The sequence below is a fragment of the Chaetura pelagica genome, unplaced genomic scaffold (genome assembly GCF_000747805.2).
Source record: "Chaetura pelagica isolate M959 unplaced genomic scaffold, ChaPel_1.0 scaffold90, whole genome shotgun sequence".
Lineage (NCBI taxonomy): Eukaryota > Metazoa > Chordata > Aves > Apodiformes > Apodidae > Chaetura > Chaetura pelagica.
Window position 1 is genome coordinate 12,781,753 of NW_009953496.1, and position 22,649 is coordinate 12,804,401.

Below are 22,649 nucleotides of genomic sequence, written 5' to 3' on the forward strand. Positions count from 1 at the left end.
AAAGCCTTGATACTTGAAGATTACGACATTGAAAAAAACCACCAATTTTCAAATAATTTGCAGTTAAGGCTTAGGAAACTTAAGGCCTGCATTAAATAAATTAGAATGCACTACTGGGGAGGGGGTGTGAATCTATAGACAGTGAGAGAAACTATTACAAAGAAGAGAATTAGCAGGCACTTTGATGAACTTGATCCATCTTGGACAAGACAGTATACTTTTTAAAGGTGAGTTATGGAAACATAGGAACTATGAGGGAACAGCTTTGCACAGATATATTGGTGTTTAAAATTAGTTACAAAACAGACAGAAAACAAGCGGATGGATTAAATGCCTAATGCTTACAATAGAAGAAGGTCACTCTTGCCTATATTGCAACCAGCATTATTCAAAATACTCACAAAGAATTTAAAGAAAAAAAAAGGAGAAAGACAAAAATGGTATGAGCAATGACATCTTTGCTTCTTACTGAAAAAGGAACTGAAAATGTTTTCAGACCATCTTACAAAATAGTTACTGGGCAACAAAATTGCATACAAAATACAACAGCAGGGCAAACCCCCTGAGAGATTATTTTTCTCCTATATTTATGTAAGGAATTAGGATTGATTCTAAATCAGTCATTTCTATTAAAGAGTTGGGGTTAAAGTACATGGTTCCATTACAGCATCAGTGCTGTGTTCGGTAGTGGTCTAAAACACATTCAAATTTTTGGAAGTCTGAGCCAAGGAACAGAGACCAAGCACACAACATTATTATACTACTGTACAAATCCAAAGTTCACTCCACCTTGAAAATTATGTATGATTTTGATCCTGTTGTACATGAAACTGCTAGAAAAGGCCAATAATACTGATCAAAGCACAAACCCACTCCTGTACAAGGAGGAATAATAGGATAGGCTGTAACTTTTCATCTAGGAAAAGAGATAGACTGGGGGGTCAGGAGACTTTTAGCATACAGTAAGTTGCACAAGGAACAGTGAATGGGAATCTGTTTTTATAGCCTTTTCCACTGCAAAAACTAGGAGGCATCAAATGACACTTTTAGGAACAAGGATCAGAACAAGTGAAAAGAGGTAATTCTTTGTATGCTCTGTAGTAGATTCTGGAGACTGGTGAGGAAAAGAATATGGATGTTGAAAGTCTACAGATGTTCAAGGGGATATCAGACAACTACAGCAAAAAAAAATCTATTAGGTGCTAATACAAAACCGTGTTGTTTTTTTTTTTGTTTGGCTTTTCTAAGGAAACAATATTGGCTGCTGTTGGAAAAAGGACAGTGGACTCAGTAGATTTTAGGTCTGACTCAGCTTATACAACAACAAAATTTTGTAACTACAACATCTGGTGAGAAACTCACACTAGCTTTGCAAGACACTAAGAAAGAAAATTACACTCCAGAACTTCTTGACAAAATTAAATTACCATTTTTTTGGAAAAGGACCCTATCTTTTTTGCAACATCAATGATAATATCGTACACAGCTAAAAACTCAAAGTTTACGTCTCACTTAAACATACAAATAACATGTCAATTTTTAGTTGCCTGCAGGCAAGATGTTTTCCTTTCAGACTGATTTATTTATAGCTTGAGGCTAAAGTGAGGCAGACATTTGTATCAGACTGTAAAAAAAACCCAAATAAATACAGAGCTACAGTAGCCTCAATGATGGCTATGTGATTTTGTTTCACTACAGGCAAGGAAAACTCTGTAGAAAGTGTTATTCAGTATCTAACTAAAAAGGAAAGCTGAAAGCAATACTAAGATTCTGATTTTTTTAATGCTGGAGTAAAACTTTTGCCGTGTTCAGATACATGAAAACACTGGGCATATAGGAATTGACTGAACAAGGTTGCATATGTTCTAAGACAACTAAACCGCACTTAAGGAAACAGCCTACTCTTTGTGCAAGACTAAGATTTACAGCCACAAAGACCGGTAGCTAAGTACAAAATAAAAAACAATTGTTTAGGGATGAAATCTGCATGGCCACAATACTGGAAGAATAGAATTTAAACTTTGAGTTAGAAGAAATACTTAGGTGCTATCAATCTATCATCCTCTCAGTCACTACCACCTTTGTGGAATAACAGGAGAGCAGAGTATAATGAGCGAGTTGTATCTTACCAAAGCACATAGTATGGAGATGGGCTTTACTTCAGAACAGTATCACATTCTGTCCGCTGGGGCAAACAACTACACTGCAGAACAAACTGTTAAATATGTGAATAAACTGAAAAGATTTTGCCCCAACTTAAGATGCTGACAGCCAAGTTCACAGATGCAAGCTGTGCAAGTAACAGATTTTTAAATTCAGGCTGTATTTTTTGCTTACATATAGTTCCCAAAGGTGCTAGAAATCAAGTCAAAGCCAATTCCAGAAGAGCTTTGAACTGAATATATGACTATACAGATGGGGTGAGTAGGGCCTTAAAAGGTCTCAGTCACCAATTTTGAAACAAATACCTGTAAGGCAGAAACTTTCAAGAATTCTAAGAATTATGCTAGGCAAGGATAAATTGAAAAACAGATATAATATAAATTTTAAAACATAGAAGACACAGACATCATACAAAAGAACACTGCCAACAGCTGTATAGGGAAGAGACTGCTTGATAATAGGGATGACATGCTGCTTATAACGCCTACAAACAATTACACAGCTGAAAAATATCCTGTATTTTTATTAGACCTCTAAATTACCTCTGAAAATATTAATTTTGAAATTACATGGTTGAATACTCGTCTTTAAGGTATGAGATAGCTCTTGACATAGAAAATTTTCTAGATTCTTTTAAAACACAATGACTCAAAAAGTTTAGCTTTGGAAAGGTCTTGATATTCTTCCATATGAAAGGACATGACTGGAGCTTAATGGGCAACAGAAGGCAATTACAGTCATTGCTGGTATCAATTTTAGCAAGATTTTATATCCATATGTCAATGTCTACCCATTATGTCATTATTAACAGGTTGTTAACACAAAGGACTGGTACTTGTGGCAAAGGAACTTTCATTAAGCAAAATATTTTTTAGGTAAATGTATGTATGAACAATATACTAAATTAAATTAATGAACAATATATTAAAGGCATTTCAGAAGAAGATTCTTCTTGAACTACTCCACACACATTGACTTAAATGGATACATTTCTAAAAATATTCTATATGCACCATATTTCCCTTTTCTGTGCCAATCCACATGAAAATATTAATGAATGCATATATTTCCAAACATCAAACCGAAGCACATGGTAGAAAATGCTGTAATACTTTAAACTTCTTCAGATTTTGTTGGAATTTTTATAAGAAGCAAGAGTTAGAAGAGAAACCTGCAAACCTGTTCTGCATGGATTAATGGGAAGTAACAACCTGATACCAGAAGGGTTAAGAAGACAGATACTTAACATCCCAGACATATCTTATCTTCCTTTTCTTGAGCAACTCTTGAAGCTCTGATAAGGAAGTTATGAGATAAAAAATGATTGAAGAAACAGATACTATGGGAATGTGAGACCCAGTAAAATGTATCATCAAATGCATCCTGCTGGTTGTTACATATCCAAAAAGAACAAAAGAGGGTGCGGGTGAGAACAAGGATACGTGAAATCCTTCAGGAAGTTTTCTCCTCAAGATGGGGAGTTACGATGAGCTCACACTCCCCACCTCTCCAGCCCCACAGCTTCCTCTGCAAATTGTTCTGCATGTTTAACTTCCCACCAAGCAGAGAGATTTCCACTTCTGCTCACACAACCCTCCCTTATCACCAATTGGCAGTGCAATGCAGTGGCTTCAGGTTGCAGCCCACCTTTTGCCGACTGTCTTCCTAGAACTGTGGAATTTAAACTACAGTAGGGGCTGCTCTTGTCAAAATTATTTCCAGATGGAATTCAGAACAAACATCATACCAAGGGAAGAGAGTGCACACAGATGCTTTTATCAGAGATGGTGCAGGATTATGATTAATCATGGAATCTAACTACATAAGCATCTACATGATAAGGCTAGAACCATGTAGCCTTATGCTTATATGTAAAGACACCATACCACATATCATGCAGCACATCAGATGGACTGCAGTGCCATCACCCAGGACTGGGACACGGAAATTCCTTCTTCCAGTATGTGGCAGTCCAGGGTCAAAGAAGACTTAATGGGAAGACTAAAACCACTAAAGTTTGATCCCTTCTTTAGTCACTATTGTTACTACTTATAAAATGTCCCACAGCCTTTTTTGAAAATAGTGACTATACACAAATCCCAAGAAATTAGTGGAGCATGAAGAAAATGTAAATGCCACAGTAGCCACTTTGGCCAGACTGAATGTGACACATCTGTGTATTACCACAACTCCTTAATACTGTCCTCTGCAGGATTGTAACCACCAGAATCTTATAATTAATCAGGTAAACAATCAAAGTAAACAACTTTTTTGTAAAACTGCATTGGGGTAGGATGCCAATAAAAGAACTTTATCACAAGTAAGATTTGCTCTACTGTTGGGTATAACATGTATAGCTTTCATGTAAAGCTTTTAGGTCAAAGGGTTCCTGTATAAAATTTAGTCCCAAGTCTGTATAACTTTTAATAGACTGTTTCATATTCTTAGGAATAGTTACATTGCTTTGGAAGGCATGATAACTCAGAAAGTGGAATGAGACAATGGAAAAATAAGTCAAGAATCTGCAAAAAAGGGGAGGGAAAGACACAAATTAGTCTTCCATGCTGTCGTGTTATGCCTCATTCTCCATGTTCATGAAAAGGCAAACTGTAATAAGGAACACATAGATAGAAAATAGTATTTTGAATGGGAAAGAGAGTTTTGATATTTAAGTCCTTGTATTGCATAGGGTCTCACCCTTTCCCAAAAGGACAGGAAGAATGAAGCTATAAAAATAAACTAAGGCACAGCGATCGCTGCCAAGTTTTGTATAGAGACAAAGCAGATCTTTTCACATGCTAGTGAAGATCTGGGACAGCTGCATAGAATGCTTAATAAACATGGCATTATAAGATATTTTTATTGGTTAATATTATTATAGCTGTTTCCACTATTGTAGATAAAAGGGTTTTTTTGGAAGGGTTGTTTTGGGTTTGCTTTTTAATTTTTTATTTTAAAATAGAGTAAAATGAAGTTACTAATTTTATTTTCAAAGCCTGCCAATCTAAAGCATATATATACAAAAGACAGAGCCAGATTGTTTTCAGTGATGCACCAAAAAAAACATGAGAGGCAACAATCACAGCTTGCAAAAAAGAAAATTCCAATTGAGCACAACATGAAATAATTTCACAGTGAAAGCAGTTAAGCATTAGAAAAGGCTGCCCAGACAGGTGGTAGCATCTCCATCCTTAGAGATATTGTCCAAATGAATGGACAAATGCTTTAGCAACTTGACAAACTTGTAAGATACCCTCACTTTTAGCAGAGAATTGAATTAGATGACCTCAAAAGGTCCTTTTCAATCGAAATGATTACATTATCTATTCTAGTAAAGGTGATTGGGACAATCCCCCCTGCAGTTTATTCTCCTGGACATGGTGATCATATGAATTGTCTGAATTAAACACATTTGTCTCAATATGAGTACACAAGAATTCTCAGGAACTCCTCCCCTGTGTTGTAAGATGCTTAATTTGGGACAGGAGTTTTCTTTGACAAGTTGTATGAGAAGACCCAGGACTCAAACTGTTCTCAGACTGACAATACAGATTACGTGTAGGCAGATCATCTATAAATATGGATTTCTAGAGCTACTAAACACACACACACACACACACATATATATATAAAACACTTTGTGGCAAGATACGATTATACTTTTTTCTTTTCCCATTAAAAATACTCTGTTTTTTTCAAGTAAAATGTCATCCTAGAACAACAAATTATTGGTAAGTCCTGCCTGAACACAGTTGTTCTTTATTTGAGTAATTTCATTTGTATTCACTTTGTGCAACTTTTCGCATCTTGGCTAGTCTGAAGGCAAAGATGAACAGTAGAGGTTGCACCCATCAATATCCCTCTAAGTGTTGAAGTGTTGAAGCTTCCACAATACATAAAGTGGCAATTTACCAATCCTGACAGTCTGTCACAGATCCATGCATAATAGAGCAATTGTAATTTTAATAAAAGACACATATGTTTGTACATATGCCTTGTTTACCACGTAGTAACACCAATGTTGCACTGCCCTTCTTTTCTGTCCGATTGGTATGAATGCCTACTCAGTTGGACTCTTCTCATGTCTCAAGGAGAGATTATTTTTCAGAGATATCCATAGTGTCCTTTGCATTCTTCTGTTCTGTTCATATATTAGCCTTTTTACTTAAGCTACTTACTCTTTTTAACTTTAATAACAAAGCTTTTCTGCCATGCTGATGAATAGTCGTATTTGTTCTTTATTTTATGATACAGACTTTTAACTGTTCTCATAGTGACAACAACACAAGTTTATTATTATTATCATCTTTAATAATATAGATCCTAAGGAATTACTTGATTGCTACCTTCTAAACATCTAGGGTAGTTTTCCAGAGCACAGAAAATAACAAATGGTTAAATAATGTGTTTTCTCCATACAAGCAATCTTAATTTCAAAATGAAGAGTCTTTCTTTAATCACCAACTTGAAGTTTCCAAAAAGACAGCAAATGTTAATTATTAGCTTTTTAAAAAGTAATTTTGGACTAAAAAATAATATACCAGCAATGGTAGAATAGGCAATGACCAAACAGTAATATTAGCAGTTATCTAGATAGAAAATTCCTTGGGTTAAAAGAAATTAACTTTTAGACTTTAATGCAGACCTTCACCCAGAAGTTTGCTGAAACATTTTTCTCCATCCTTACTAGCATCTAAGTTATAAAGAAAAAGTCATAGCAGTCTCATCAGGGATTTAAACACTTTCAGGCACTGTCTTTATTTTTTGAATCAATAAAACAACTAATCTTACTATTTTTATTCCCTATTCACCTACCTTGATTCATTTTGGTAAAGCCCAGCTAAGACACAGCTTGTGAAGCTGGACAATTGGGTACCCAGGATGCAAAGGTTTTTGTTATTCTAATTCTTTTAGACTCACATAAATCTCTGAGGAGTCTTCTTCCAATTGAGATCCAGGAGTGTGCATTAGAAGTCTCTTTGTCTGACCACTGATCAAGCCAGAGACAATTCAGCTCTGTGAGAAGGACTGATTTTGATAAAAAGCCTGATGCATTTCTTTTCTTTTTCTTATTTTGTAAGTGGAATTAGCAGGAAAAAAACTATAAAGAAATATAAAACAAAGTAAAAGAAAAAAACCCCTGCTTATGAAAAGAGAAGATGCATAAAACTGTGGGCTGACAACAGGAGAAGGATGTTGGACATATTCAAAGAAGAAAAACAAAGAATATCAAGGGTGTGAAGCACTGTAGGTAAAAAATCAATTTTAGCATGCACAATGATGAAAAGTTAAAGCAAAATCATCCTTTAATGAAGCATAAAGTACAAAAATGAATGCCTCCTTGTTTCTCCTTCAGCTGAAAATGGTTCTCTGTTTGTCATATAATTAATTCCCTTTTCTGAGTATTGTTAAACTTTAAATCTGGGAGGGGGAAAAAAAAATCTTCTCTTATACTTAAAAGATAGTGAAAAATGCATAATTCATAATCAATACATAATTTCTGTCAATACCTTCATGCACTAAGTCTGAGGTACCCATAAATTTTCCTTTTTCCTACAAATATGAACACCCCAAATATAATACTACATCACAAAGATTAGCTTAGAATGCTTGGATTTGACAAATCTGAAGTTCTGAAAGATATCTTGGTGGACAGATCGAATGTTTAATCACATAAATGTGCAATCGATAGTTACATAGGAATTATTTTTTATAAATTTAATAGTATACAATAAAACTCTGAAAATATTGTTTTCAACAATGGACTCACTTCCAGATTTTTACAGATATTTAAAATTTGAAAACTAAGGAAAAGGACCTATTGACTTAACATTATTTATTCTCTACGCATCTTGAATTTCACAAACATTGTTCTTCTCTCTCAGTACTCTACATCCAAGGTTAAAATACCAAGAACTAGTGAAATGGGCTGAACTGTCATTAAATCACAAAAAAACAGCTCTATAATTTCTCATCAAAGATGAAGCTTTCTGAGTGTTTAAAAGTAGCACTTAAATGAGTGGCATATGGCAAAATACGGAACAAGGTAAATCTAGATGATTGTAGTAAAAGGCATTTCACACTGAGAGCCCTTTATCTTTGGGAATAATCTCTATTGCTGAAAGTCTAACCCATGACAGTAGCATCAGGGATCACTGATGCCTTTGCCAGTTCTCACTACAGCATTTAGAACTGGACAGGATGAGCAGAGCTCATCACCCACGGCTGCAAATCCTGTCCTCAGTACTTCTCGGGATCAACAAACCTGTCAGAGAAAGGGAGGCTAGAAGCAAATGCGTCCCACCAATGCTGTCCCACAAAACTGGCTGGAGAACAAAGTATTACCACAAATAGACAAAGAATTTTCTTCTGCAATATTTTTCCATTCACATACTTCACCTAAAAATGGTAGTCTAAAAACAAAAGATTTTTTTTTTTCCCCTCCCACGTGTTTGAGGTGACTACAGAAATAAAGTAAAGAAGCTTTTTCTATTTTTGTTGCAAATTAACCAGAAAGATGAATGGCCTTGTGTAAAATAAAGATTAACTACAAATACATAAGAAAGAAGTATAGAAAGAAGAATAGATAGGTAAGACAATGTGATTGTTTATGACTGCTACATAATTGTCTTTCAGATTACAATTTTCTATTAATATCTTGAATCATACAGCACAGGGATGAAAATTATTTTCTTGAACCACTTGAAAAGTAAAGCATTTACCTGTTTGGAATTTATCTAATGTAGCTGTAGGTGTAAAACCAGAATTACCAAAACTAGTGCTAGAGAACTACCAGTTACTTCAGCCTGATTTCAAATTCTGGTTTTGAGTTCCTGTGTACTAGCAATTTAAATACTGTAAAAAAAGACAGTATTCATCTTCACGTTACACTCAACTGGTCTTTATATTAAATATCAGTGTTCCAAAAGTTTTTATTTGGCTTGAAAATACGATATAGAAAAAACAAATATTGCCACAAAGCCATGGTTTAGACCATTTTTTTTTCATTAGAGTTTTGTGGGGAAATCTTGGAAGGGACACAAAAAATCCCAACAGATCAGAGCCTTAACATTTAATTTTCAGAATGTTACACAGGAAAATTTAAGGAAGATAAGGAGATAACATTAAAAATGTTTTTCAGGAAACATCAGCTTGGCAGGACTGCCTGCTCTTTCAACAGTATAAGGTGGGAGAAAGCTCTTCTGAATGGATTTCATACTTAAAGCCACATTTACTACTTTGAAACTCAAACCAAAATTAATACCTGAATTATACTTGAAATTCCCTTACCTTTACAAATTAACACTACTTCTACACCCTGGGAAGACTGTCTCAATTTGACACAGTCACAGGAGTAACTCCTCTCCAGGCTTACACTTTATGTAATCATTACTGGTCATGAAATGCAAGCGAGGAACTTCAGCTCATTTTGCATTCAGTGGCTGCATTATACCAGTTCCACCTCTACTGCAGGGACTCTTACTTTCCAAAATTTCTTTCAAAATCCAGCTTCTCAAGTTATCAGTGCTTGTCTTCCTAACCTGACTTCCAGCAGGAAATCCTATTAGGGTACCCATAACATGTAGACTAAAATGCATAAAAATAAGCCCAGATCTTGATATTAAAAGGAAGAGGCAGACTTGGTGGGTTGTTTGGGGAGGGATTTGGGTTTTGGGGTGTTTTTTTTATGTTTTGTTTTTGGGTGATATCATCACTACCAGTAATGTCTGCGGTTAAAAGCTGCAGTTTTTCATGTTTCTCAGTAGAAAATATATTCAAACTGATGAGTTTTGGCTGAGGTTTCAGCAAACCAATTAGAATGGGACATGGCATTCACTTCACTGAGAAGCCTCCCACTAGTTGCCAACTGAGGCAACCTTTCTGAGTATTTTTTAGAGCAAGTCATGATCCACAGAGTTCCATGGATAGGTTTTGAAACCAGTACATACTATTTCTAATTATTAAAACCTATTTTAAACTGGTTTTTTTTGTGTGTGTGTGTTACAGTAAACAATTTATATTTTTGCTATGGCAGAAATTAAACTTTTTTTTCTGTTATTTAGGCAGACTGTCTCTCTGAGACATTGTCACATATGTATATACAGATACCCATTATATACCTTTCAGCTCCTAATTCTTAGCAGAGTACAACAAATTCACTTGATGTCCCCTAGCCCCCAGATTTTATGTTTACATGACATGCGCAATACAGGAAGCAGACTGTCCCTTGGCACACTCTGAGGAGGCTGCCATGAATTTTTCACTTTGGCAAATACCAGCACAATTCTTTACTCAAGAAAACTTAGGATACCCACCCTTAGTTTTAAGAGGAATACTGTAAATATGAGGAAATAAAATACACTATTTGGTGATGTCCATAACATAGAAAATACTGCTATACTGCTTATATAAAATACTGCCATTTTTTCTAACAACATTATTAAGCAGTGATACAGAAGATTAAAAAAAAAGCTTAACTGAATTTTGAGGAAAAATCCACCACATACATGCAGGCACTAATTAAGCCTCATGTATGCCTGAAAGAGTATAAAAGTGAAAGAAGTGTCTGCCAAATGCTCTCTCAGCCAGCTCTTGAACAGACGTCCTGTCAATACCCGAACAGAAACAAAGAAATATCTGTTGTACTAGTTTACTCATAAAATGCTTTCAATGGGAAATACTTTTTTCTTTCTTCATTTAATGGCTTAAAAATATTTGGTGGAAGAATGCTGTAATCTCAGCATTTATACACATTTTCTCTCACATGAAGTTACATATGTCAGAATAAAAGACATATAGCAACAGCCAGAACAATAAAGTTTTTATATGCAAGAATGTAAGCATGCACAGAAACCCCAGCAACTGATCACTATGTACATTTCTATTGCATAAAAAAATCTTTTGCACTCCAATATCACAAACTGATCTCTGCAGAAGATATTAACGTGCACAGTCAAAAGCACAGAGATGTAGAAGCACTTACATTTGCACTGTGATCACTTCCACTAACACAGACGACATCTTGTTTTTGAATTGTTAATACCTCTTTTGTAAGCTTCAGTCGGATGTCATATGCATTTTCGGATACTTCATCATACAAAAATGCAATACTGGTTTTAGTCTGCGAAAGCAAGGCACAGAAACAAAAATATAAAAATATGCACATTTCATAATGATAAATAACAACCTCTATCCCATTCAATACATAATATGCATATAAATGTGCACTATTTACAGAAAGAGTAAAACTGCTCTGCTTTTCAGGCTTCAAATGGATTAGACACATGTTCTGTAAAATAGTGGCTAAATGGTCTTTGAAGTAGACATGAAAAGATACTTAAAAATATATAATAATGATAATTTCTCCACTGTACTGTTCCACAAAGCAGTGTTGTCATTAAATGCTCTATTTGTTTTTAATTGTGCAACTTATTATGAAACTGTATTAAAAGCAGATAGGTATGTAAACACATTTTATTTTATGTAAACACATTTTCCAGTGTCAGCAAGAAGTAGGGAAGTGCAATGTTGTTCCAGAGTTAGAGATTGTTCCTTCCACCATATCAGAAAAATACTTGCATCCTTAATAAACATTGCCTTTAACATGCAGAGTTACAGTAAAAAACTACTTTTCAACCCACAAATAAATGCAGATGTTGCAGAATTTTGGTATGTTTACATCAAGATGAACATAACATTTCTGAAGTTACATGATCACTGGACCAATAACTTTATTGGATAGTCAACTATTTTGGTGTAAACAATGGAAAATACATTTTGTTTTAATTTTTTAATTTATTTACTTATGCACAAACTTCCCACTAGTATTCAGTTAGGTATTTCCTTAAACAAAAACTGGAATTTGGAGTGCTTACAGGCATTTGTTAAAATAAGCAAACAGTCACTGCACAAAAGAGTAAAGTAAAACATCTATTCTGAAATGGAAGACATATTTTAAAGTAATACCTGTTTATTAATTTATAATGTATGTAACAGCATTACCACAACACTGCACTTACCTCTATGTAAGTGAAGAATAATCAAGTTATAATCAATATATTTAAATTATCAAATAATCAAATAATTTCAAATCAAATTGTTCATCTACATTTTGTTAAATAGTAGACTGTGTAAATAACAGAGTAATGGAATTACAGAAGAAACATGCCCTGTGCACTAAAAGAATGCTTGAGGGATCTTAAAATAAAATCATATAAGGAACATTATCTTAATTATAATATTTTCATTCCTATAAAATTAGGGAGAAAGAACTGTGGCGAGTGTCAATAAAACCTTTTGGTCTTTAAAGGCAAGATCAGCTTAAGCTTAAGATACTTAAATTTAGGTGTGGTGTAGCTCTACTAAGCACCAGGCATCAAAGTCTCTCTTAGAAAAGGAAAATTCAGCCTAAAGAGCAATTAAATTAACCCTGAAGTATACACACCGCAGTTGCTCAGCTGAATTGCTCATGATGTTCTGCTGCCCCTGGGCTCAAAGCAGTAGTCCCTGTGTATGTCACTGCTGCCACTTAAGACACTTTAGGATGCCTAAGACCTCCACACATGTAAGGCTGTTACAGGCTTTTTTAGGACACTGAGGTTCTCCTCTATCTGCAGGTAAGACCAGATTTCCATGTTCATAACAGGATGCAGACACTGGCCACACCAGCAGACATCCCCATGCAGGTATCTTCAGCTTGAAATGGATCTTGCCAAAGGTTTACAGTGTAGAAATGCATCTCTAGGACAGATGTTTAGATTTCATCAAACCAGTGGTGTTCAACAGACAACTCTGAAGCGTCACTTATCTAAACTCTTCTCTACATTCATCTGCATCCATCTAGAAAGGAACAAATGGTATTGTAGCTCTCTGAGTTAAAAAATACATATAACAACTCAGACATCAGTGTCTAATTCAGGACAGATAAATCTTGTCCTCAGTGTTTGCTGAGAATGCCTAAAGGAAACAAATTTCAGTGAGGGTGTAAAGCCTTAATCACTTATTTGGAAACAAACATTTCTTCATTTTCCCCAGGATTTGAAATTTTCTAAATTTCCAGCATGTGTGGATGTTTTAGTACTACAATTTTGTGAATGACAACTTACGAAAACTGTGCCAACACCATCCACCCATCCACTTAAGAGCTATGCTGTGTAACAGCAAGTATTTTCTAACAGTAGAACTGTCTTGCAAAGCCCCCATCACTGCATTTCTGCTGTTGTTCAAAGGTTGTGCATCACTGTCCCACCTAGATTGCAACTGCTGTTACTTTTGCCAACGTACCACAGCATGCTTTACAGAAACATCAAGAGCTCTAGAGAGCTCGTTATACAGTCTAAAACCAGAACACTTCTCTGGCTAGTAATTGTTACATGTATTTAAAAGTAGCACAACTGAAAACCCTTTGAACTTTCATTTGTAACAAACAATCAAGTAACAAATGAAATACTTAGAGTGACTGATTAAATAGCTTAGCATTTTCCTTCACACTAGTTAAACTGAAAGTCTCACTGCAGCTCATCTATTTCTATTAAGATCCAATACCTACCTCACACTCCATCTAACTCCTGATGTGATCCAAGATGACATGCAACAATACCTTATTTGCTTTCAGAATCAATATGATTAATCTAGATTTCTCTTAGCCTTTCAAGTTGGCTTTTTTTAAACCATTATAAATGGCTATGAATCAGAATTCAGCACATTTCCTTTTTCCTTCTTACTGTTAAAGAGATGGCATATGTAATTCTAGCAAGCAAATCCCAGTTCAGATGAAGTGCTTCTTAAAACAAAGATATTTAATGGGAACTTAGTCTCTGCACGTATGTGTATATCCTGTATACAGAGAGGTTATATCCTATATATCATATATCATATATATGCTATATGCATCTTGATTTCTCATTTTAAAACTGTCTATATAGTAGCTGTTAAGACTAATCAGAAACTGAGGACTGAAAAGTGGAAATAACTCCCCAAAATTATGTACTAATCTTAGAGAACACATAGCAAATTTACATGTATTTTGTAACAAAAAACATTCCGAAAGTGCCATGAGAGCTGTATCTCAATAGGATTTAAGTGTTTACAATGAGAGGTATTGGAATGTAAATCTAAACTCACTTGGGCAGATGAAGAAATTAAATGTTGATTTCCATATCTCTGACAAATTTCTAGACACTCGTCTTGGGAAGAGGGGTGTGAGGAGTGCCTGTGCACATCCATATACGTGGTGGGAGGAAGAGAAAAGGAGATGAGTAGCACAAGCATCACAGTAGCTGTGACCTTTAAGAAAGTTTATTCACTGCTGTTTTTGAAAGAAAAAAAACACTGAAACTCAAAAACTGTCAGCACGCTAGGAGAAAAAAAAACACTCTCTAGAGGGAACTAGAATTGCAGATGAATCCTTTTATCAGTTTTACTGTTGACTACTTAAGGCAAATCTCTAGCTAGTGCACTTGCTTTAAAGCATTCCCCATCCAGCATAATGTTTTGGAGCCCTACCCAAAATTTATCATTCTTTCAATACACTGCATCTGCAGCCTGAAGTTCACAGCTGCAAATTCTGTTTCAAAGTAGGCATCTCTAGGCCAAACTTTGGTCTTACTTGCATAAAATACTTGTCTTCACTGCTGTAGGTTTTATTTTGAAAAAGCTTTAAAAAACTTAAGCAGAGTTTAAAAGAGGTGTTGAGGTGTACTATGTTTTCTTTAGAAACTATTTACTTGTTTGTGTTCATTTGCTTCTCATACGTATTGATGCCGTATTTGTCAGGCTTTTCATGCTAGTAACTGTTTGAAGAGGGACAGAAAACATTCAAGATTCATACACAGACTATCAGAAAATTCAGACTAAATTAATAATAAAATCATGATGTATTTGTATCCATCCAGAGCAGATGTCTGAGTACATGCAGTGCAGCGGTACTATTCTTGCTAACTGTGAGCCTCTCTCCCATCTTCTCTTAGCCTAAATGTATTTTCTAATTTGTGATCACTACTGTTGCCAGCTAAATTGAGCAGTAGTGCCTTAGACCCTCACAAAAATGGATCCTCTTGAGTTTTGTCTGCTTTATCTATTCTGAAATATAATGGAGAACAGGAGAGGTGCTTGAGGACTGGAAGAAGGCCAGTGTCACTTCCAGTCTTCAAAAAGAGCAAGAAGGAAGACCCAGGAATCTACAGGCTAGTCAGCCTCACCTCCATTCCTGGAAAGGAGATGGAGCAGCTCATTCTGGAGGCCATCTCTAACCACATGGAAGAAAAGAAGTAGCCAGGAGTAGCCAACATGTATTTACTAAGGGGAAATCTTGCTCGATTAATCTGTTATTCTTCTACAAAGGCATGAGCGAATGGGCAGATGAAGGGAAAGCACTGGATGCCATATACCTTGACTTCAGTAAGGCTTTTGCTACTGTCTCCCATAACATTCTTGTAGGAAAACTCAAGAAATGTGGGATAGATGGTTGGACTGTGAGGTGGATTGAAAAATGGCTAAACAACAGAGTTCAGAGGGTTGTGATCAGTGGCACAGAGTCAAGATAGAGGCCTGGGGCCAGTGGTGTTCCCTAGGGATCAGTCCAGTTTTGTTCAATATCTTCATCAACCACCTGGATGAGGGGATAGAGTGTACCCTCAGCAAATTCACTGATGATAGGAAACTGGGAGGGGTGGCTGACACACCAGGAGGCTGTGCTGCCATCTAATGAGATCTACACAGGCTAGAGAGCTGGGCAAAGGTGAACCTCATGAAGTTCATTAAGGACAAATGTAGAGTACTGCATCTGGGGACCAATAACACTAGGCAGCACGACAGATTAGGGGTCGTCCTGCTGGAAAGCAGCTCCATGGAGAAAGACCTTGGAGTCCTAGTGGACAGTAAGTTATCCATAGGACAGCAATGTGCCCTCATGGCGAAGAGGGCCAATGGTACCCTGGGGTGTACTCAGAAGTGTGTCCAGTAGGTGTAAGAATGTTCTCCTACCCCTCTACTCTGTCCTAGTGAGACCATACCTGGAATACTGTGTCCAGTTCTGGGCTTCCTAATTCAAGAGAGATAGGGATCCACTGGAGAGAGTCAAACAGAGAACTATGATGATGATCAAGGGACTTGAACATCTCTCCTATGAAGAAAGGCTGAGAACACTGGGGCTATTTAGTCTTGAGGAGAGAAGACTGAGAGGGGATCTTATTAGTGTCTACAAATATCTGAGGGGTGGGTGTCAAGAGGAAGGGGCCAGTCCCTTTTTGGTGGTGCTTAGTATTAGGACAAAGAGCAATGGGTATAAGCTAGAACATAGGAATTTCCACCTCAACGTGAGGAAAAACTTGTTTACTGCTAGGTTGACAGAGCATTGGAACAGGCTCCCCAGAGAGGCTGTGAAGTCTCCTTCTCTGCAGACTTTTGAAAACCCACCTGGAAGCATTCCTGTGTGGCCTGCCCTAGGTGATCCTGCTTTGGGCAGAGGGATTGGACTAGATGATCTCTAGAGATCCCTTCCAACCCCTTACATTCTAGGATTGTATGATCTAAAAAATCCTCTGCATTGAGTTAAATTGGTCCTCCAGCAGAAGTCTTTATTTCCTGATCCTCATCCTTAATAAAAAAATTAATCGCTTCAGTTCCATGGGAGTTCAATTTTTGACTGCTAAAACCTTCCTTCATTTGTAAATAAAATTCTTTAAGCACCATACTTGAATTGTTTTTCCCAACTCAAGTTATATTTCCACACAAATATCTTATCACAAATATTTACACCTCAGAGGTCTAATGAGCAAATTCTTTAATGCAATCTGTTGAAAGTAGAAATGGATTAACTATAGGAACACTGGGATTACTAGATTAATTAAACAAATATTAGAACTAAGTGTATAAATGTTTATGATACAGGCAAACTTAAAACTGCTTGACATAAGTGTCTTGACTTAGTATGAGTAGCCAGTGTGATGAGGCTTTAGGCTACAATTCTAATTAAACTTTAGCTGAATTCCTGTGATTGAACCTTAGTTAAACTTTCACTCTACCACATGAAATAATATTGAAATAAGATTTAGACAATGAGATAAGTACTCAAAATGGTCTTACACAATGGTAAAATGGATTAACCAAAACTTATGTTGGAAAAACTGGACTCTTTGAGTTATCCTGAGGAGAAGTGACTGATGGTGAACAAGGACTCTCAGATAGAGGAGGACAGAAACAATCAAAAAGGGAAGATGCAATCATGCAATCATCATAGAAGATAATGGGATGAACAGTCAAATGCACATAGTGTGAACAAGTGCATGGTCAGATTGTGAAGCCTTAAAGGTAGAGGCAAAATATGGCAGATGCCCACTTTTGGAGGCACCCAGCTTAAGCTGTAATAAACCAACTCTGTGATAGAACCTAGGGTCTGAACTTTAGGTTTTTTTAAATAGTTGTGGGCTAAGACCAGAATAGCTGCACCTAGATTCCTCTCTGAGGAGGAGTTTAGAAAGCAAGAGGATTCAGACTGAACCTTGCAACTCAGCAGGAGGGTTATCCCAGACTCTTCTTCAACAACTATCAAGTTTTTTTTCATTAAAGCAACTCTGCTTAAATTCTATATCCATGCTATATTAATGGCTGCAATGCTCGCTGAAGACATGTAGGAATTAGAATCAGTGATTATTATCCTACATAATTTCTGATCAGGCCAAAAGAGAACTGTGAGCAGTCTCACCTCACCACTGCTCTGACAGAATTGCTGGAGTTGGAAAGGACCTCTAGAGATTATCTAGTCCAGCTCTCCCACTGAAGTAGGATAACCCAGAGCACTTTACACAGGATTGTACCCAGGCGGGTTTTGAATATCTAGAGAGATGGAGACTCCACAACCTCCCTGAGCAGCCTATTCCAGTGCTCCATCACCCTCACCTTAAAGAAGTTTTTCTTCATATTTAAATGGAACTTCCTGTGTTCCAACTTGTACCCATTGCACCTCGTTCCGAAACTGGGAACTACTGAAAAGAGTCTGTCTCCATATTCTTGCACTCACCTTTTAGGTACTTATATATATTGATACAGCCTTCTCATCTCCAGGCTAAAGAGTCCCAGCTCTTTCAGCCTTTACTCATAAGAGAATGCTCCAATCCCCCAGTCATCTTCATCACCCTCCTCTGGATTCTCTCCAGTAGCTTCCTGTCTCTTTTGAACTGTGAAGCCCAGAACTGGATGCAGTATTCCAGCTGTGGCCTCACCAGGGCAGAGTAGAAGGGGACAATGACATCCTTCAACCACTGATTTACAGCAGGTTCATATTTACTTTTTATTATGTAACTGCTTTGATAAGTTTTCTATACCATATCTACTATCATGATCAAAAGACAGAGACATCTTCTCAAAGCAGGACAGAATTCAAATTTAAAACAGCTTTTACTGATATTTTAAAAAAGAATGGGATTAAGTGCAATAGAAAAAGTGCAAGGTGCTATGCTCCAGGAAGAACAGTCACTTGAATGGGAGAAGAAAGTCTTCCTTCATAATTTCCTCAGAAAAGGAAACGGGCAGGTAGCAGTGAGGCTTGACTGCAAAATATGGCATCAATATCTGGCTGTTGCAATAAAGGCAAGCAGATATTTTGGCTGGTCTCCTCCAGGTTCTTTATTATGGGTTTGTTTTTTGTCTTTCACAAGACAACACCCTCAAGTAAACACAGTCCTTCAGCTGGGTAGTACAGAAGGTTCCTTAAACACTGCTGAATGTGAGGGAGGAATAATTTCATGCTCTTGAAGTATTCTATCACCAGTATTGCATTGAATACATCTCAGTATATTGTTTCCTTTTATACAGCATTATGTCAGTATTGATTCATAGCTACACTAAGTGAAGAGGTAATGAACTGAAAAGGGTTACAAAAACCACAAAAAAATTAAGTGATCAGAGATCTGGAAAATAGGACTTGTAAATCATTCTGCATGAATTTGGTTTGTTTAGCTTAAAGACAGAAAAAAAAGAGGACATAATGACAGTTTTAAGTACTTCTAAATCTATTGCAAAGAAATGAAAATTATTCAGAAATCTCCTCCTTTAAACATATTCCAGCTACAAGGAAACTGAGGTCATTGAACAGATTGCTGCGACATCCATTGCTAAGGATTCTGAGAGGAAACTGAACAAATAATTGCTCAAATGGTACAGGTACTAATCTTCTTACAGGGCAAAATCCCAGACAAGACTATTTCTTTCAGATCTATTTGTCTCAGACTTATGCAAGTTCTTGCACATGACTGAACCTCATCATCCAGGAGAAAGCTTGACTGGCTTTAGAAGGACATCTGCTCCAAACAATGTGTAACTGCTATAGGAGAGATGAAAAAAGTTTACCGTTTAGGGTTCTTAACAATGGATGAGATTCTATGATTCTATGAGTGACATTTACAATAAAATTTCTTAATAACTTTTATAGGACTTAATCTGAAGGAGGACTGTAGCCCAAGAAGAACTGCACCTTCATCTTTCATGATAAGACAATTCCGGGCTTAAGAGGGCTCGAGTGAGAACACAAATACAGGCTTTTCAATAGACCAGAATGGGACAAATGGATAAGGACAGCAGATATGCAGTGAGAGCAGTAATACAGCTGAGGAATGTAGAAAATGAATGATTCCATTAGCACTGTAAGCACACAAAGAATCACTCATTAAAACTAAAGGCAGACAAAAGACAGAGATTAATTGTAACCTTCTGAAATTAGTTATACAGCACTCCCTTACACATAGCATTGCCCTTTTTCTCAGCTTTAGCATACTATGGCCTTTACACCTACTGACACTGCTTCTATACTGCTGAGATAAAAATTCTTAAAACTTAATACTCTTTCCTTTACAAAATTCCAGTTCTTATAAAGAAGCCCTTAAACAGAGTGTTTGAATAGATTATGGTTCCCCAGTACTAGGCAATTGAGGGCTTTTACGAACAAGTCAGAAGAACCATCTGTAAAAATGGATGCACCTACAGTTGTGGCAGAGGCCACAATCCCCATTTTACCCCCTACATGAGCATGCAGAAATGTAGTCCACCACCAGCTGCTCCCACCTTCATTCCTAACAAGGAGATGAACTGCAGCAGGGGCCGCAGCACCAACATTTCTCTGCACTATTGCAGCTGAGGGAACTTGTGGCTGTCCCAGCGGTCCAGCCTTTCAGCTTTTGTCGGTGTATGAAAGAAAATATGTTAAAGTAGTCTTAAGGAAAATATTTCAAATTAAAACAAAAACCAAGTCTGAATTTCATTGCAGCTGGAAAGCAACTGCCAATGTTAATTTTTAACAGTGGATTATTTTTAATATTGCAAAATAATTTAAAAACCCCCAACCAAACAAGAAAACTCACTCAACCCTTTTAATCTAGAACAATATACAGCTAAAATAACTTAATAGTTGCCTGACTTTTAAGACATATTTGGAACATACGCACTTTATTTCAGCTCCTGCTTAAAATGAGCAAACCTTCAAGCCAAACCTAACAATAAATAAGCAAAAAACCTCAATTTCTTTGTAGTCTCAATAAGTAAGCAGCTAATAAGAGCACTTATCTATGCCTTACTATTTTAAATGCTCTCTTGAACATTTCAAGACTGACATTCGATTATGCATTTTTATTAGAGTTGTAAACCCATTTCAAAGTTTCTTAGAATCTACAATCACTATTCTCAATTAGTCAAGAAGAAAGATGATATATTCCTGATAAACCATTGTAAAAAGAGGACTCACAACAAAGCCAGTGGAATATATCTGACGAACGTCAATTATTCCAGGGTGGGAAAATTAAAATTAAAGATATTGAATTCAAACATGCTGTAAATTTTCAATGCAATATATGATAAGAATCAGCATCAGAAATAAATGTCTGTTCTTGACCATATTTAAGAAATATACATTTACTCAAATGTATTTTTCCCCAAAGCACAGATTACTTCAAACAGAAAGCTCTTTTAAAAATAGCCTTGGGGCAGATTGTTGGGATTTTCTGTCAATGACATTAGCATTGCAAGACAAGTGATTAACAGCTGGTTCTCAACTTGTATGATCTTTATCAATAGAAAGTAAGCAATAATGTCTCATTTAATTACTGCAAGCACAGTGTGTCATGAGCTAATTAGATATGATTGATTATTGTCATTCTTATGCACTTCTCAAAACATCAGACACAAATATTTAAATGGTGTAAAGCTTGCTCAGAAAATGAACTTTCAGGATGTCACACTGAATAAAAATTCCCTGCTTCTAAAATTCTAATCAATGCTAAATAATACTGCCACATAGCTGAACATGTTAGAATACAGACTCTATCCCATAAAACAGCAAAGGCACAAGTTTTTAGAAAAATGGCCTAGCTTTATTCTGATTTAGACAATTGTGAAGGACCAGGTATTTCCTTACACGAACATGAAATGTCCTTTGAGTCAGCCGACAAAACTGACTTAAAACGGCTTCTCCACGCGGCGCTGAACCCCCTCTGTGTGTGTGTGTGGGGGGGGCAGCTGCTACAGGGGAGGAGCCGTGGCCGGAAGCAGGGGCAGGACTAGGTCCCGTCTGATTGGCTGAAAAGCCTGGAAATGCAAAACTGGTGCCGAAGAACCCCATGAGAGAGGCAGCGCGGCACGCCCCTCTCTCTCTCGCTCTCTCCTCGTGTTCGAGGCGGTCGTCTACACAAAGTCCCGGAGCCATTCGTCGCAGCTGAAGCTGCCAAAGCCCCGGTCCCAAAGTCCCGGAGCCGCTCGTCACGCCTACGGTCCCCGGAGCCGCGCGCCGCTTCTCTTTGGCAGGGGGGGCGACCTGCGCTTGGGAGTGCTTGCAGCTGACTTGCGCCACCGCTTGGTGAGATAAATCCGGCTACCTCAGCTTATAGGGAAAAATATAATTTTGTCTTGTGTAACTAAGGTGTACCCATATATGTTTAATGTGTTATAATCACTCCTTTTGAACCTCCTGCCCCAAATTGCTTTGTTTTCCCCACAATAAACCTTGCTGTTGTTAGAAATATTAGTAAGCACTGAGCGAGTTATTCACTCAAAAAAGTCAGGACATAAGTTCCTGTATCCTCTGTGTGAGGCGATACCCGTGTGGATCTCTCAGCAAATCCTGATAAGTTAATACACTCCAATAAGGAGATATAATAGGTCACGGATCGTGCCAACAATATGTTCAAGTAAATTGCTTCCTTATTACTACACCTCATTTTTCAGGCAACAGGACAGAAGCACAGAATTAAATAGACTGAGAATATAAAGATGCTCGTATGCTTACTACTAGGTTCATACCAGTTAAAAAAAGAAAGCATAAATTACATACTTCAAACTAAAACACTTAGCTATAGATGAGAAAGACTGCAAGAACATTCTCTTTGGAGATTATGTAAGAAACAGCTGACAGGTTCTCATAAAAGTAATGTGATCATTTCTATTACTGGTACCATGCAGCTTGCCCTGGTAGAATTTCAGCTGTCTAATAAATGTTCCTGCTG

General features: G+C 36.8%; 1 protein-coding gene across 1 annotated transcript in view; it reads right to left on the reverse strand.

Moving 5' to 3' along the window:
* Positions 1 to 22,649, reverse strand: part of SNTG2 (syntrophin, gamma 2) — a 132,516-nt gene that overhangs the window by 104,543 nt on the left and 5,324 nt on the right. Inside the window, exon 2 of the mRNA XM_009999251.1 lies at positions 11,147 to 11,284. Within this exon, the coding sequence (XP_009997553.1) occupies positions 11,147 to 11,284 (138 nt within the window). The remainder of the gene's footprint in view (positions 1 to 11,146; positions 11,285 to 22,649) is intronic.